Consider the following 18,797-nt stretch of genomic DNA (forward strand, 5'->3'; position numbering starts at 1 on the left):
TGTGTGTTGATGGGTGGAGGGTGTGTATTTGTAATCGGGTATGCAGGTATGCCCATCTTGCTGTCCTTTTTTGTCTGTCTCTCATGTGAATGTATTTTTTCCTGTTTCTACCAAACCCCCTCTCTCTTGTGTCTGTCTTTGTTGGCCTCTTTGTGTATGTGTGTGTATCTGTGTGTGCGCGTGTGCTTGTGTCTTTCTATGTCTTTTTTCCCTTCCCTCCCCCTCTTCCTTTCTTTCTCGTCTTCTTTCTCGGTCTTTCTTTCTGTCGCTGTCCCTGACTCTTGCTGTCTCCATCTTCGGGGAAACTCAACAGGAGCGTCAGCGGGTAAAGTCCTTCCTCTGCCCTGCTCTATCCTGCTGTCTTCTTTTCTCCATCACCGGGTCAAATTGGCTTCTCTCTCTTTCTTTCTTTACTGTTCTTGTCATCCATACTCATTCTCGCCGTATCATTTCCACTTGTTCTCGTTTCCACCGCTGTGTCCACAAACCACAGGAAACCATCTAAACACCTCAGTAGATTTGACTTAAAGGCTTTGATTTGTAATAATACCTTGTTTAATGAACGCACAACTTAAAATTACCAGAACAATAGTATCAAAGTGACACCCCACCCCCACTGTCGTTTTGTAAGCTCTTTCTAAAGGAGGCTATAAACCTTTTCTGCGCGTGTGTCCCTCCCTGTTATTGGCCTGTATTCTAACCTAATTTCCTAGAATTTATGTTTTTGTTTTGGCTAAATTGCAACAGCAAATGTTCTTTGTTTTTTTTACCTTAGACATAGCCATCATGCTGTCATCCGTAGCGTTTTGAATTTGCACTTTGAAGCCTTGCTATGTCTTTCTCCAAAATCTTGTTTTTCAGTCCCAGAAGTGACCAAATTTAGACAAAAGCATGGAGTGTAATTCTATTAAATAAGGCTATGAAATTTTCATTACAAGGTACATCTACAAACCATGTGACAGGAATGTCAAACTCATTTTACATCATGGGCCACATGGAGCCCGCTTTCATCTCAAGTAGACCGGACTGATGAAACTCTTCCTGTTAGTGTAAATAAGTTGAATCCCTAAGATATCTTAATATAAAAAACTAAGTGCATGGCTCTTTGGGCTTAAATTGTAAGAAATAAATGTGCAAAATCACATAAAAACCTCTGGTGGCTCATTGGCCAGACTGTTCTGTAATTATAAATCAGAAAGCTTTTTGTTAATTCACAGAAAATAGCCTTTTTTTAACTGTGGAAACATATAAAAATAATATATAAAACTTAACTTTCTATACTAGTGAAAAAAATGGATGTGTATCCTAGAAACACTGATACCTGCTGGAATTTCATCCAAAACAAATTTTTGGTGCAATCATAAATACTCAGCTCAACAGTTAGACATTTTAGCACGCAACTCACTTTAGGAGCCAGCCCCAAGTGGTGGGTTAAGGAAATGCAGAGCCTAACCAGTAAATTAAATCTATAAAAGATGCATGTAGCTACAATTACACCGGCCATTGTTTTGAAGCCTCAAGATGAGCGTTTTTGCCATCAGCAGGAAAGCCTGTAGAGCGATCAGTAGTCCTTCTGTAGGACTAGAGAGTCCCAGATATATCTGGGACTCTCCACCATTTGACCATTTGACCATTGACCATTGACCATTTGACGCTTTTCTTTGCAAGCTCCTTTGACGACTAGAAGTCTTTTGCGTCCTGGTGGCCTTCAGATTAAATGTCACATTGGCTTTTTTTTTTTTGCACCTGATCGAGGCAAAGTCATGTGGTTTTGCAAAATTTGCAACTCCCACGGGAAAACTTATTGTTCTACACCTTACAAACACCGCTACAAAGCTTCTGAGCAAGTGCATTCTGTGGCTGTTACACATCTGGTGGTCAGGAAAACCCATTGTGTTGAGTCTGGTATCTTTTGTTTTGTCACCCAGAAAATGTAGAATATTTGCAAGACTCTACTGGTGTGGTTGTGTTGCTACACAGATGAAGGTGAAATACAGGCTATTACTATAGATGTGCCTTTGGGCTAAATTAGGCAACTTTCTATCAATAGATAATGTCATAGATAATCCCACATTGAAATGCAAGACAAAGTATTTTGTGATATTTTTACATGAGAGTCGTCGGCCTCAAGAAGAGACTTTATAGTCCTTCACAGATCACAGGTGTTTAACTATATTTAACTTTATTCCGCTTTTTAACGAGCTCCCCTTTCTGTCATACATCATTTTACTTGGCAGAATACCAAAAACATTTAATCATATGTCAGTCATTAAACTAAAAGGACTGCTGCCTTTGCTATTATGCTAGTGTGCATGTGTGAGATCTTGTGCGTGTCTGTATGTGCAGGGATATTGTTAATTCCCAACACCTTTGGCCTTACTTGGCTTTACTCTAATACTCTAAGCTGCCTGGAGTCAACTTCAAAGGGGAATTCCTATTGATTATCGATTTAGTCCCACTCTCTCACACACACACGCACCAACACAAACCCTGTTGTGCAGACACGAAGAACTGCCAAGGCTCCGACTCAGTCAATCAGCAAAGAATTGAATTGTCTTATGTTTTCTGTCACAGGAACTGAGTTCATAGTTAAAGAGCTCCTTCTTGATGGACAACCTCTTTTCTGCACTGGCTTTGGCAAGCCTCCAGTGCCTCCGGCCTCTGGTTTTTGTCACCCAAAGTGGCCCATCCACTTACTGTTAAGATCAACTGAGCTATTTAGTTCCTTGGCACCTCAATTTTTTCTTCACTGATATTGGTATATGGGTACACAAATCACAAATAAATGTTTAGCTATAGATTTCAGGCATGAACAAGCATTTAAAAACACAGAGAACGCTTGACTTTCAGCCCAAGATAATTTCCTCTGGTCACTTTCATGGCTCATTTAACACTCCTGGTGTTTGCTTGTGTTACAACATGTGATATTGTGTTCTGCTAGCAACGTCACATGTCCAAAGTGTCTCACATAGCCTCTGTCTACTGCCCTCGTCTCTTTCAAGAAATCCAAAACGTGACAGCTGATTTTAACAAAAACGAAGCTATGTGAAACGTATCAGAGACACGTCCATTAAACTTTAACAAATTCAGGATTATATCAAAAATAATCCTAGCCATGTAATACTTAAAGTTCACGTTTCATGCTGCCAAATCGAAACATCCATTTCTCCTGGAGAACCTAACAGCGCATGACTGAAAAAGAAAGAAAGAGGTTTGGCTGGGCACTCTGCCGGGAGATGCCTGTCAGTATGGAATGAGTGAATGTCTTGTTGTGTGATAGTGAAGATTTTAAGAAAAGGTCGCGATGCTTCTCGATGTCCATGAAACCAAACGGTCAGACAACCGAACACGTTCTCTCCCACCGGTTTCATGTTTGACGTGCAGTTCAAAGTTTCTCTTTTCCTGCAGAAGAAGCGACTGTCCGCACAAATGTTATGTGTATGATTTTTATACAAGGCCGTATCATATGTTTTTGTTTTAGTTTTCCACACAGAAGTTATGTTTAAAAGATAAATTAAAGTTAATGAAAATGTCCCTCACCCCACCTCATCCCTTTATCAAATATAATTGTTGAATAATTTCAAAGGGTTTGGTAAGAGCTCTTTGTTTCATCCCATCAGTTCTCCACTTGGTGCTGAGATGTTTTTCTAACGTTGTGTTTTTTTTGTCATTCCTTGGATCAACTCTAGGGGGAATAACAAAAGTAAAGACATCAGTACAATCAAATCCCTTCGTGTGCTGAGGGTGCTGCGACCTCTTAAGACCATCAAACGTCTCCCCAAGTTAAAGGTAGAGCCATTTGCCCATCACTTTTATTTTCCCAGGTAACATTATACTCACTGAATACTCACTGAATTCCTCGACTGTGACAAAATTGCTGAAAATGTGTCCAAAAGAGGGAAAAACAACATCTGTCTGGGGATCATAATCCTACAGGTTGTAAACTAGCTGAAATGTGTTACCCCAAAGTGCAAAAACACTGTGATGATTTACAGACTTCCTGGTTTTAATTAACTATAGTTAATCACCCTTAACCGTGGGGCACATGGCTCCCCTGAGCCCGGTTCTTGTTAAAAGGGACTTTCTCCTTCCCACAGTTGCCATGTACAGTTGCTCAGACGGGGTCATTTGATTGTTGGAAATTTCTGTCTATTACTGTATCATCTTTATCTTACAATATAAAACCACTTCAAAACTGTTGTTTTGATTTGGCGCTATATAAATACAAACAAATTTAATTACATTTTAAAAATCTTTTCTAAAAGTTGTCTCTGCCATCTCCTAAGAATTTTCAGACGGCTTCATTACATTTGTAAATGTCTCCATCTCTGCCCTGCAGGCTGTCTTCGACTGCGTGGTCAACTCTCTGAAGAATGTGTTGAACATCCTGATTGTCTACATGCTCTTTATGTTCATCTTTGCTGTGGTGGCCGTTCAGCTCTTCAAAGGTCACTTCTTCCATTGCACAGATGAATCCAAGGAGTTTGAGCGCGACTGCAGGTGGGTTCAGATGTTCTCTGGGGAGGCGGTCTTTGGTTACAGTCTTTATGGCTATACTGCCACCTAGAGGAGCTTGCTCGGCATCATAATACATTCTGCTTTTTTCAATAGGAAAATGCCATTACTGAACACTGGGCCAACCAACCAACCAACTTATTATTATGTCAAATATAAACAAAGCAGAAATATACCTTTAAGTATGAGTATACATATAGCTATGGTGCTTTTGTGAACGTACATTTTTACATATTGGCTAATGTTTTTCATGTGTTTGTATTATTTAAAAAAACATGTTGTGCCATCTCACCAGGGGCGAGTACTTGGTATATGAGAAAGATGAAGTTAAAGCTGAAAAGCGGGAGTGGAAGAAGTACGATTTCCACTACGACAACGTGGCTTGGGCCTTGCTCACCCTCTTCACCGTCTCAACTGGAGAGGGTTGGCCACAGTGAGTGGATTATAAACACACACAGAAACCCACACACAAATAATAAACTCATTTTTTGATCAAATTTGTTACTGATATACAAATTTTACTTTGTGACAGCGAGAGTTTTACTTCAGCAAACAAAAAGTTTCTTTTCTCTTAAGTAACGATCGTTAATATATGCATTTCACTGCATATCGTACTCTGTATGACTGTGTACGTGACAAATAAAATTTGAATTTGAATTTTTGAATTTGGTGCTGCTGTATGTAAATAAAATGTAAAACTGAACTGAATGAGTGAAACTGAGCCACTGGGGATGATAATATATGTATCAGTACATTTTTATTTAGCCTTTTTCCTCCATCTCTCCCTTTTTTTAGGGTGTTGAAGCACTCAGTGGACTCCACCTTTGAGAATCAGGGCCCGAGCCCAGGTTACAGGATGGAAATGTCCATCTTTTACGTGGTGTACTTCGTTGTCTTCCCCTTCTTCTTTGTAAACATCTTTGTGGCTCTCATCATCATCACCTTCCAGGAACAGGGGGATAAGATGATGGAGGACTACAGCTTAGAAAAAAATGAGGTGTGGAGAGAGATTAAAGTTGCTTTGTGCTTTTTCAGATGTCTTGTCCCAAAAGTAAATTAACCGTAACACGCCTCCCCTCTGTTCTCCTCATCCAGCGAGCCTGTATAGATTTTGCCATCAATGCCAGGCCTCTGACTCGCCACATGCCAAAGAACAAACTGAGCTTCCAGTATCGTATGTGGCAGTTTGTGGTATCTCCGCCCTTTGAGTACAGCATCATGGCTCTAATCGCGCTCAACACCATCGTCCTCATGATGAAGGTAGAAGTCGCCCTCTGAGTGAAGTATAATGCATCATATGTCACTAATGCCGTTCTCATTGCTTTCCTGTCTATGTGTGTGTCTGCAGTTCGAAGGTGCATCGATGGTCTACAATAATGTCCTGAAGAACCTCAACATTGTGTTTACCACCTTCTTTTTCTTGGAATCAGTGCTCAAGATCATAGCATTCGGCCCTCTGGTGAGACTTTAAATGAAAACGACCTGCACACAAAAACACACTTTCCTTATGTAGGCTGACCCAGTCTATATGCACCAATATTTCATCCTATTATTCATTAATAAAGCAGGTTATTTTGGGAGGCAGATCTAGATCATGTTTTTCTGGAGAAACCCTCCTTTCGCCCTGTCTCTACTGTAACATCAGCACTATTGGATGGGGGCTCCTTACCTCCTTCTGGCTTTAGGTTGTGAAAGATGCAGATCTTTAAACATCTCTCGTTTTGTTGTCTTTCTTACCTGACAGAATTTCTTCAGAGATGCCTGGAACATTTTTGATTTTGTGTCTGTCCTTGGAAGCATCACTGACATATTAGTGACAGAATTTGGGGTAAGTGCTGTACGGTGTTTGGCCCAAATGAACAATAAAGAATGATTTGTCGAATATAAAAGAGGCTCAGAGGAAAAGCCAGCTTTTTTGCACATGTGGCGACTGGCCTTTGGAGACGTCTGTGAAGTCCTTAAAATGAGGCAATCACTACCCAAGGCCTCACTGAAACCACTAACAGACAGAATTATTAAGTCATGGCCTGTATTAAAGCAATTTATTCATGAGATATTAAACTATTTTAGATGCAAGAGATATTCAATATTAAGGCTTCAGCAAGACTATGAGGAATCCTTCCATAAATCTTGCTTAGCCTTCTGAAGTCATCAGTCCATCATAGATAAATAATAGCTTCGGACTGATTTTTGGACTTGTCAGAGATCATTTATTAAAAGTAATCTGGATCAGTAGGTTGCAACCCAAAAAAGTGTCCTCACATTATATAGATGCACATTTGCAAAAGTGGGACTTAAAGAAAAGAAGGCAGTCACTGGCTGCTCCTCCTATTATGGAAGCTACGGTAGATGGTGAACATTGTATCACGGTGCAGCTGTTGTTTCTAGCTCATTTTGAACCTGTCTTCAGTGAGCAGTCTCTCAATGTTACCTGTGAGTTTGTTGGTACTTGTATGTGTAATAGTATGTACATATGAGTTAATATAAGTGTGGATATGAGACCAGTACTTCAGTAGAAGTTTCAGCCTCTCTTCACTGTCCAGCTGTTGTATCATTTTTGCTTGGTGTGTTTTGAATTTGGCATCAGGCTTTCTTCTACTAAGTCTTCCTCTCATTCACACTGACTAGATTAGCAGTAACTGTGCTAAGTACTGCCGTCTAGCAGTGTTTGCAGATGATTAAAAACACCCTCTGGCCGTGTTGGAGGGGCCACATTTGTATGTGAACAGGCCTTAATTGACACCTATGCTGCTTCAAACAGTGAACTGATTGTTTCAGACAGCTGATTGATTTCTTGTCAGGATGCTGCCAGGTGGTAGCAGTTGAACTGCTGGTTACTGGCTTCGCAAGTAAATTTGAGTGTTCATAATAGCTAACACTTACTTTTGTTGTGAATTTTCATACATAGCCAAAAACAGCTTTTGGTTAAAGTTAACTGAGCTAGCTGTATATTTACAGAAAGAAAAAAACCCAATAAGATTATTATTTTTCTCTTTAACATCTTGGCTTGCTTTGTGTCTGGTTCATTGTTAAAGATTTGACATATCTGCTAAACAGAATGGCACGAAACACCAGTCAACTCAAGAGCATCCCAGACATTTTCAAGTTAATGACTAAACACTAATGTATGTAGAGGTCGATTCATTTTTGTCTAGTTTTAGGATCTGGACAAATAATAACACTTCAAGCAAATATCCGGATTCTTCCGTTTAGTGTTTTAAAAGGAAGCTGTTGTTTCTTTTTTTCTTTCTTTTGTACAACACCAATACCAAAAAAGTTGGGTCCCTGTGTAACATGTAAATAAAAACAGGGTGCAATGTTTCGCAAATCTCACAAACCCATATTCTAGCTGCTTTGTCTGCTTTGTCATAGTTTCATCTTGCACCCATGTTGTAGTCACAGCCCTGGCTTTGCTCACCTGAAGATAGTTGGCTTCAAAAGGGAGAGGAGTTCTTGTAGCTTATCTCTGTCAGTGAGGGCTTGTATAAGTTGTGAATCATGCACACCTACTCCACTAGTGTCAAAGAATAAAAAATATGGAGCAGCAAATTGCCTTTGACTTCAAATAAATGAACTTTGGTTAATGAAAGCTGGAAAAGAAGAGAGGCTGAACTTACTCTTTCCCAAATGAACTGCTGTTGTCTTGAAGTGTTTCAGTGCTTTTGTGATGACGCCCATATTGATTCTGTCTTCCTCTTCTATCTCTTCACATGCTTTCTTTAAACCTCTCTACTTTGTTGGCACCCTACGCCCCTCCCACTCCCTCCTCCTCTGATAAAATCCATCCAATCAAAATGCACTATGAAATCCTTCATCGTGTTCTCCATCCATGCTGCACCATGACATGTGGTGGTGGTCCTGTGATGATGATGATGATGATGATGATGATGGTGATGGTGTGTGTTCCATGTCCAAATAAAACACACAACCAACACCCGCCAACCCACCCACTTACCTTCTCCCCTCCTCCCCCAAAAAATATCTTTCACCCACTCACATTTTACTACAAATGAAAACAAAAATCCTCCCATTCCTCTTTCTACATATTGGCATATGTAGAATCCGGTTGGTTTGTAATTTATCTCTCAAAAACTTTCTCCTGCATCTTCATTGACTGTGCACACCCTCGATTCATTTGTTGCTCCCCAGTCACCTGCTCTCTCATGGCCAGTCTTAACCCTGAACCCAGTGCATGCGCTTTCTGGATGTTGGACTTTTAAACTCTCTGAACTTCCTGGTCACAGTACTTCACTCATCCGTGGACTGAATGTAAAATAGTTCAGGTGGCTCCTGGGACGAAATTGATCTGTGAGGTCGATGGACATTTGTCCTCCAAAAAATTAAAGGAACACTTTAAAAACACATCAGATCTAGGTGGGGTGGGGGGGTGGGGGGGCATGCTGGATGTCTACACTTATAAGGACTAATGTGTTTGGGGGGGGAAGGATACCACATTAATATATGGAAATGAAAATTATCAGGCTAAAGAGGGTTGAATTAAAAGACACTATAAAAATAAATAATGAGGCACGCTAGTCTATTTTAGTCAATTTTGCCAAAATTTTATTGCAGCAGCTCGAAATAGTACTCAGTAGTTTGTTTGGCCCCCACATGCTTGTATCCATGCCTGACAATGGTGGGGCTTGCTCCTGATAACAAAATGTCCTGGGGGATCTTCCCCCAGATCTGGACCAGGTCTGCGACCACTAATCACAGTCAGTTGCCGTCTTCGAAGCAAGTTAGGTGAGTCAAGATGGACTCAGTCAACTATCATTTTACGATTAAATGAGGTCACGTTAGCAAATTCATGCAGACTATTTTTAATAATACACTATGAAAATCACAAATCTGTTAATATCTACATACAGTGCTGTAAAAACATATTTGCCTCCTTCTTGATTTCTTATTTTTTGCATATTGGTCCCACTTAAATGTTTCAGATCATCAAACTAATTTTAATATTATACAAAAATATAAAATGCAGCTTTTAAATGATTATTTCATTCACTAAAAAACATTATTCAGACCTATCCTGCCCTGTAAAAAAACGAATTACCCCACTAAACCACACTAGACACATTATTTCTGTATTATTACAAATAGATTACATGTATTTGCTAACTTGACCCCAATAAATAGTGAAAAATGATTGCACAGTGACTCCATCCTATTGCCGTTCTGTTAACATCTTGATGCACCAAAGTTGCTCCAAAAACAGCAGCTGACCATCAGTCTAGTAACCATTTTACAGGCAACAAGCTCATAGCACATGGCCACCGTGTCATTACACCTGGGCCAAGATTACCAGGTGTTATCTTTTATATAGTCTATAGATTCATCCATAAAAGTTCCAGTAGTTTGGTAAATTTCTTGCCAGGGTTACTGATTAAGAACACGAGGTGGACAGTTTAAAAAAAATATTGCTTACAAGGCAAAGCCAAACTTTTTTATATTTGAATTCTGTAGTTTGAGATGTCTGTGTTCCTCACAAGAATGTATCACACACAAATGTATCAGAGTATTAAATCTTCAAATACAGTTAAAAGTACAATCTGCACCAGTGGCCCTCTCTGGACTGCATGTCGGCCAGCTCCTTTCTCCTAAAGTATGCTGCCTGAACTGAGGCTGCTCTCTGGTCCTTCTCCCACGCCTTCCTCTATACCACTTCTTCCTCATCCTCCTCTTTTTGCCTTGCCTTTGAACAACAAAATGCCAGAGCCTCACCAGAGTTTGGCTGTTGTGTGTGAAATATTTTCTCTGTGTGACATGCCAAAAAAGCAGAAATAGGCTCAGTACAAATTCCCAAGGGCATTGGCAAAGATCCCGGCAGTAAGAATCACATATTTTACATTTAACTTATCAGTTCTTTTCAAAAGGGAACAAAAAATACCAAAATCTTTAGGACATACAGGCATCTATATCGTAATGTCACTCTAAATTAAGGTTTGTCAAATACTGATTGGTTGTTCTCCTCTAGAGACAACAGAGAGCAACCTAGCTTCCTCTAGATGGGAGCAAACTCAAGCCATGCTCTGTTAGGGTTTGTCATTATGTGTGTGTGTGTGTGTGTGTGTGTGTGTGTGTGTGTGTGTGTGTGTGTGTGTGTGGTTGACAGGCACATTGCACTATGCTCCATCTGATGTGGCCTGCTTGCCCCCACCCTCCCCAGAGATCAGTGCATTTTTTTTCTCTTAAAAAAACTGTTTTGTTGTATCAGATTGGATGATGACCTTTAAACTCGTACAACTCTTCTTCTTCTTTTTTTTTCCTTCCTCCTTTTTCCTTTCTGTCTTTTTTCCCCTTCAGCCTTTTTACTGAGAGCCGTTATGTTTGCAGTTGCATTCATTTAGTTGGTTTTGACTTCCCTTCTCTCTTTTTCTTTGTCCTCTCTTTCTTCAAGTGTTGATTTTGTTTTTTCTGTTTGTTAGAGGAATGCTGTGCAGGTGCGGCATACTCGGTGAAACTCACTGTGTTCTCCCTTTGTGCTCTAGAATAATGCCTTCAGTTTGAGCTTCCTGAGGCTCTTCAGAGCAGCTCGCCTTATAAAGCTGCTGAGACAGGGAGAGACCATTCGCATCTTGCTGTGGACCTTCGTCCAGTCCTTCAAGGTATTCAGTCAATAAATGACACAATCAAAAGGTATGCACATGTCACAATACACTTAATGGGACTAAAAAGTGTTTCCTATCTGCCATGCTAGGCTTTGCCATACGTGTGCCTCCTTATTGCCATGCTGTTCTTCATCTATGCCATCATTGGCATGCAGGTGAGTACTGCTTACAGAGTCCTGAGATTTTTACATTTGATGGGTTGGGACAGTTAAATGCTTCAGCAACAGTGTGAACAACACAGAATTTGTTCACAAAGGATAGAAGTGTCTATCCTGTATCCAAAGGTTTACTTACATTACACATCATAGAAGTGCAAGTAAGATAAAAAGAGGTTAAATTAAAGATCTTCTTGTGCAGTCACAGTGCGTCTCATAAAACATGTCATATACATATACTCAGAACCGCTAAGGGAACACTCCATCATCACAGTGTGACACAAGTCAGTTAAACTTGGGGGATATCAGGCTGTCCGCAACTCAGCGGAGTGGAATAAAATGAATGGATGGAACTGCCAAAAATATTGTTGCATCATAACTAACTAGACAGATTCATATAGCTGATGTTTGACTTTGTGTTTAACTGTGATGACCACGTGTTCCTTTAAGTTTTTTAAACATCATAGTATAAATTGCACTGCAAAGTATACATACTAATCTCAAATCAAAGGCAGGGTGAGGTAATGAGCTGCTTTAAGCTTCAAAAAGTCATCACAAGGGTTTCCTTATAGGTTTTGTATATAGACGTAAAATCTGCAAAATAAGCTGGCAAATAAATACTGCAGTACAATATTAAAAATGCAAGGTGTGATCAAAATGTTTGCTGTAAGGTTGTCTGCTTCCAGCGGTGCTGCTGTTTCTGGATGCCACTGTGGGAGTGTCACTTTTGCATCTACTTTTTTGGGTCGAAATCGTCACATCTCAACTTAAATTTGCTTTTGAGAAAGAGGATAAAGTTGCAAGGGGGGAAATCAAAAATCTCCTGCCTGTTTAAAGTGCTGTATACCAGTGCGGTTCAGTTCTTTTATGGCTAATCTTCTCCCTCACATGTCTCTGGACAGTAGAAATCTGCACTGACATTCTGACCCTGTAGGATGAATTAACAGTGCACAGCCCCATGCATGTTGAACAAGCATCCATATTGTTGTACCTCTAACTTGAAGAGATCCAATCCAAATGAAGCAGGAGCGGCTGGTCCTGGCTCAGCTTCGGCACCTGGTGAGCTCATCACTGGACCCACTTCAGTTTGCCTACCAGCCTGGCATTGGAGCGGATGATGCCGTCATTCACTTCCTACATCGTTCCCTCGCTCACCTGGAGACCGCTGGAAGCACTGTGAGAGTCATGCTCTTTGATTTCTCCAGTGCCTTCAACACTATTTTTCCCTCGGTCTTGAAGGACAAGCTGGAGAACTCAGGAGGGGACCATCACCTCACTACCTGGATTTTGGACTACCTCACTGACCGACCACAGTATGTGAGAACCTCTGCAGTACGGGGGCCCCACGGGGAACGGTTCTGGCTCCGTTCCTCTTCACCATCTACACTGCAGACTTCTCCCACAACTCCACCCAGTGCTTCCTGCAGAAGTTCTCTGTTGACTCTGCAATAGTCGGCCTCATCACTGATGCAGACGACAAGGAGTACAGAGGACTGACCCAAGACTTTGTGGACTGGTGCCAGCTGAACTACCTCCAGGTCAACACCAGTAAAACCAAGGAACTGGTGGTAGACTTCCGCAGACACAAGCATCCTCCACTGCAACCACTGAACATCCAGGGTATGGACATTGAGACTGTGGACAGCTACAGGTACCTTGGTGTTCATCTGAACAACAAACTAGACTGGACTCATAACTCAGACGCCCTCTACAGGAAAGGGAAGAGCAGGCTGTACCTGCTGCGGAGACTCAGGTCGTTTGGAGTGGAGGGCCCACTGCTGAAGACCTTCTATGACTCTGTGGTGGCGTCAGCCATCTTTTACGGTGTGGTCTGCTGGGCTGGCAACATCTCTGCCGGGGACAGGAAGAGACTGAACAGGCTGATCTGGAGAGCCAGCTCTGTTCTAGGATGCCCTCTGGACCCAGTGGAGGTGGTGAGTGACAGGACAATGGTAGCTAAGCTGTCATCCCTGTTGGACAACATCTCCCACCCCATGGAGGAGACTCTGACAGCACTGAGCAGCTCCTTCAGTGTCAGGCTGCAGCACCCACGGTGTGGGACGGAGAGATTTCGCAGGTCTTTCCTCCCCATTGCTGTCAGACTCCACAACAAAGACTCCAACTGACCAAACACACACATCCACACATGTGCAATAACACTAAGTGCAATACTCTTTTTCTGACAAAGTTGTATTTTTACTCAGTTGTATTAAGCATTTGTATTCTATTTTTATCCTATTGTATATTTTATTCTATTTATTCATTCTACTGTATATAGTATTTTATTTTTTTTGTATTCTATTCTGTACAGTTGTGTACAGTATTTTATTCTTATTGTATTCTAATTTTTGCTATATAACTTTTGCACTGTCCACTTCCTGCTGTGACAAAACAAATTTGGGACTAATAAAGGTTATCTTATCTTATCCCTGGAGTCTGTCCACAGATGCAACAGATGATAACGAAGGGGGGATCATCCAAATTAAACCTTGTGTATTATTTGTTTGCTTATTTGTTTCCTTTTAACGGTTTAGTCATAATGCAATACATATGAATAAAGAAAATGTTTTTAAAAATGGAAATATTTAGTAGGAATAAAACTTAAACGACGAAAATGATGTGCAAATTGACAATTAAAAGTCGAGTGCTGCAGAATATCTATTGTTGATGTGTTAATGTGCTGAAAACGCTGCAACAAGGCAGTTCCTGTTGTAACGACGTTGCCTAAACTTCTTGATTTTTCCTTGTTTGACTGCTGTTTGTGTGTAGTTGTTTGGGAACTTAAAACTAACTGAGGATGATGGAATCAATGAGCACAATAACTTCAGAACCTTCTTCATGGCCCTAATGCTGCTGTTCAGGTAAGACTTTACTTCCTCTCTTCTTCTCCTGTTGACGCTCAGTCTTTTTCTCCTTAGAAGCAGGACAGTAGCACTGATGTGCTATTGTATATGTTATCATATCTTCTATATTAATAATCTTCTGTGTTCATATCAAGTCGTGTACAATGCCCTCTTTTTTTAATGTCTCTCATAGGAGTGCTACGGGTGAAGCGTGGCAAGAGATCATGTTGGCTTGCCTGGATAGGAAGGAGTGTGATCCTGAATCAGGGAATGATAAAAAAGAATGTGGCAGCACCTTCGCTTACACATACTTTGTCTCCTTTATCTTCTTGTGCTCTTTTCTGGTGAGAAAACCCACTGGATACACTTTTACGCAGTTGATCAAAATATGGGTGATAGAGCAGGTCGCCAATCACAAGGTCGGTGGCTGCTTCAGTCGATGCGTCAAAGCATTCTTGGGCTAAATACTGAAACCCGAAAAACTCCTATGCATCCACCAGAGTGTGAATGTTAGTTCAAAGTGCTTAGGTATAAATAAAAGCATTGTATGAATGTGTTTGATTAGGTGAAATTTGTACTAGAAAGTGCTTTAAGTAGGGCAAGAAGGCCACTATGTAAGCATTTCAGTCCATTCCACTCACCCGCCACTTTGTTAGGTACACCTATTCAACTGTTTGATAAAGCAAATATCTAATCAACTAATCAAATCACAGAGATTGAATGCATTTAGGCATTCAGACGTGGTCAAGAAAATCTGCTTAATGTGTCAGACACTTTGTTTTTGCCAGATTGGCTGGACGGGGTATTTCAGAAACCTCTGATCTACCGTGATTTCCCCATACAGCCATCTTTAATATCTCTAATATATATAATAAATATTCAGTGCGTTGCAGTTCCCTGGGTACAAATGCCTTGCTGATGTCAGACATCAGAGGAGAATCACCAGTCAGCTTCGATCTGATTGGAAGGCAAGAGTAACTCAAATAACCAGTCATTACAACCATGGTGTGTATGAATATCTGTGAGTGTACAATACTTCAAATCTTTGAAGCAGAAGGCCACAACAAGTAGCACTCCTGTCAACAGGAAACAGGAAACTGAGGCTATAACAGGCTCAACAGAAGTGAATAAAATGTTGCCTGGACTGTTGATTTCTGCTGTAACAATAAAATGGAACATAAAAGCATGGATCCATCCAGCCTCGTATCACCAGCCACTTTGCTGCTTCCAGCAGTATAACATGCTCAGATCATCTCAAACTGGTTTCTTGAAATGAAATCAGTACATAAATGGCCTCTGCATTCCTCAAGCATACGCTAGAAATAGAGATTTGTTTAATGAATGTGCAGCTGATAGATCTGCAGCACCCGTGTGATGCTGTCGTGTCAATATGGACCAAAATCTCTGAAGAATATTTCCAGCACCTTGTTGAATCTGTGCCAGATCTGAAGGCAAAACATGGGTCCAGCCCAGGGCTAACATGTACCTAATAAAGTGGCCAGTGAGGGTATGTTATTGTTTGAAGAAATTTTTTACATCACTGTGTTTGCGACATACTTGTTCCAGATGCTGAATCTGTTTGTGGCTGTCATCATGGACAATTTTGAGTACCTGACTAGAGACTCTTCCATCCTGGGGCCTCATCACCTGGATGAGTATGTAAGGATATGGGCCGAGTACGACCCTGCCGCCTGGTGAGTGACACACAGGTGGACTCAAATCCACACAAAAATACAACTAAAACACACACTGCACACTGTTGGAAAGTTCTCTGATTTTACAGCGATATACTATTATTTTACCGTGTACCTACACTAACCTCCAAAAATGGCTTCTTAGTGTAAAAAAACCCCTTATAGTACTGTATTATATTAAAGTCTTACAAAATAATACTGTCAACTTTTTGAATACCATTGTACTGTTACCATTATAATGCTTCCAGGGTAACGTCCATATAAACAGGGGTGCACATAAGTGGTCCGCAGCTGAGCATTCTCTGTCAAAATAAAAGACGCGCACCAGATAAGAAGTTGCAGCGCGTGTTTGCATACATACGATTTTCTGGAGGAGGACAGACATTTGTTTAGTATGCAAACACAACAATATTTCTCAGTTTTTCCACATGATAAAAAAAACATGGTGCTGTTGTAAATGAAAGCAATCTTTCAGCATGACTCCAAAATTTAAAGTCCAAAATTTATGCCTCCTTCACATTTTCCAAAGTTGTCCAGTGGGTCAGATTGGTGTGTTTGCCAGGCCAATTCTGGCCCCCGGGCCTTATGTTTGACACCCCTGATCTACACAAATGTATAAATAGTCTTTTGCTGAATGCAAAATAACATCTTAACCCCTGACTTTCTCTCCTGCCCTGAAATGGGTAAAGACTGCTGTCGTGCCGATGTCTTATCCGAGAAGCGTGCAGATCAAATGGGATCTACAACGTGTGATGATAGTTCAGAGTGGGACAGTTAAGGCTGGCCTGCTTGAGCAGTTTCCAAGCATCTATTTCTCTTTTTCCTCTCTCTCTCTCATAACTTTAAATGCCTTCTCTTCCAAAGTTGAGATGAATGTGACCCTCCCTTCTCCCCTGTGAATTTTGAGCGTGCATGCTAAAGATGATTTTCTGAATCTTTCTGCTTTTTTTTTCTTTTTCTTCTTTCTGCTCCCTTTGTATTTCTTTTCTCTCTCTCTCTGTATTTTGTGTGTTCCCTCACCTAACCTCCCCTCCTTGTATTTTTCTTGCAGCGGGCGCATACATTATAAGGATATGTACAGTTTATTGCGAGTTATCTCCCCTCCTCTGGGCCTTGGCAAGAAGTGCCCACATAGGGTGGCCTGCAAGGTTTGGACCAAACCCCTAAAGCACAAACTTAAACGCAACCTGCTCGCCTTTAAGAGACTGGAATGAATGTTGCTCTCTATCACTCTTAAAACCAATTTGTTCTTACTTCAACTTTTTGATTTCCATTGGTTTGAGTTTTTTTTTTGGGTTTGCTTTAAGCTCATTTCACCATTTAACCATTTTTTTGGTGGGGGGGGGGGGTTCTGTTGTATATGCATTCTGACATGACAATGAGAATGTTTGGGACAATGCAGAAATGCACACACACACTCACTCTCTTGTACACACTCACACACACACACTGATACCAGTGTGTGAAGCATGAGGTGGTGCACTGCACTTGCTATTGTCTTCTGACTGAAAGCTGGGGAAAATTACACTGACATGTTTACTTTGAATTCAGGATTGTGTAAACATTAGACTTTAGACTCCAGTCAGCCATTGTGTTTTATTTCTGCTTGCTGTCTAATTTTGCCTGGGCAGAAAATGGTTGAGCGATGTGCATTGTTCTTGTTTGAGTTGGGGTTCGGGTGCGGGAGGCAGGGGTTATTACAGAGCCATACAAAGAGAGTTTGGTCTGAGCTTAACAGCCAGTGTTTTCCAGCCATGTGCCACAGGAAGTCAAACGTGTGCAGACTTTGATTGTACTCACTGAAGCAGCTCATTCAGGTGACAGACACTAGTTAAACTAGCAAGTACGAGCTCTTGTTGCTAGCTGAAATGAAAAGCTGCTACATCTTTAACTTCCATGGCACATGTTTGGGAACAGCTGTCTTAACCTGTTTGTAATATTACATTTTAAAGCCACTATGTGTAGTCTTTTGTGCATTTATACTGATAGATTACTCACACAAAAATCGAATATATTTCTTTAAAATAGATCACAGAAACACTAAAACATTGTGTTTTATGTCACTAGGAAAAAACGCCATAATTCAGCCAAAATCTGTATATAAAAGATGGACAAAACCACCAAGTCTTGTTATTACGCCTCAATTATAGAAATATGGCCATCTTGGCTTTTTGAAATCATTGCTACATTATAACCTAGTGTTAACAAGGTGTGACCAAACATTATATGGCTATATTACATACACAAATACCTGCCCATTAACAGTAATTCCACAAAGCAAAACTGGAGCCAGGACCGCTTAGAAAGTTTTATGTACAATTAGTCATATAGAGAGGCATATTATTTATCAGGTAGTTGCATTAACCCTCTGAGGTCAAAGTCATCGTGTATAGCAAATCTAACCCTAAACCCATACTTTGAAGAAAGGCAAAACAGAGTCTTTTTGATATATTTTTGATTGTCTAGCCTTAGCGTTATGGTCATCACCAATGATGAAGGTTAAAAGTGTGCCAACAAATCTACAAACATTTCCCTTCAGCAACTCCAACTAGTTTATCATAACTTGGTCGGTATCTCTAGAAATGTAGCAGCATGTCACATCAGCTCAGGTCACAAGGCTGTGAATGGCCCATTCTGATCAGCATTTGTTTATATGGATTTCCAGTTACTAATTTTTTAGTAACTGGAAATTAATTTGGTGATTGAGAATGGAAGAGAGGAAACTTCACTGCCACCTGGTGTTGGTGGTAAAATTGCAGAGCACGGGGATAAATGCTAACAGCATTGTCTACTTGTATAGTGTGTATGGTAGGCTCTACATTTATTCAAAGTCGAAGTATAAACTAAGATGGATTTTCTCAATAATGGACTGGAGTCAGCCTCAAGTGTCCAGTTGAGGAATTGCAGTTTTTCTTCACTTCCTTATTGGGTTGTCCTTGTAGCACAAAAGGTTGTTTCAGATATAATGGTAAATGATAA

The 18,797-nt window shown here is 40.6% G+C and overlaps 1 protein-coding gene across 8 annotated transcripts in view; it reads left to right on the top strand.

Annotated features, from left to right (window-relative positions):
• The window catches only part of cacna1ab (calcium channel, voltage-dependent, P/Q type, alpha 1A subunit, b), a 118,506-nt gene that overhangs the window by 63,110 nt on the left and 36,599 nt on the right, over positions 1-18,797 (top strand). For 7 of the 8 annotated variants that reach the window (XM_076884629.1, XM_076884622.1, XM_076884626.1 and 4 more), the window contains exons 25-37: positions 3,690-3,789; positions 4,340-4,500; positions 4,811-4,948; positions 5,311-5,512; positions 5,611-5,775; positions 5,864-5,974; positions 6,260-6,343; positions 11,007-11,123; positions 11,216-11,281; positions 14,051-14,142; positions 14,318-14,468; positions 15,691-15,818; positions 16,870-16,966. In XM_076884629.1, coding sequence (XP_076740744.1) covers positions 3,690-3,789; positions 4,340-4,500; positions 4,811-4,948; positions 5,311-5,512; positions 5,611-5,775; positions 5,864-5,974; positions 6,260-6,343; positions 11,007-11,123; positions 11,216-11,281; positions 14,051-14,142; positions 14,318-14,468; positions 15,691-15,818; positions 16,870-16,966 — 1,612 coding nt within the window. The remainder of the gene's footprint in view (positions 1-3,689; positions 3,790-4,339; positions 4,501-4,810; positions 4,949-5,310; positions 5,513-5,610; positions 5,776-5,863; positions 5,975-6,259; positions 6,344-11,006; positions 11,124-11,215; positions 11,282-14,050; positions 14,143-14,317; positions 14,469-15,690; positions 15,819-16,869; positions 16,967-18,797) is intronic. The other variant, XM_076884623.1, reaches the window with a different exon arrangement.

This window comes from Maylandia zebra, linkage group LG6, assembly GCF_041146795.1.
Source record: "Maylandia zebra isolate NMK-2024a linkage group LG6, Mzebra_GT3a, whole genome shotgun sequence".
NCBI classification, from domain to species: Eukaryota; Metazoa; Chordata; class Actinopteri; order Cichliformes; family Cichlidae; genus Maylandia; species Maylandia zebra.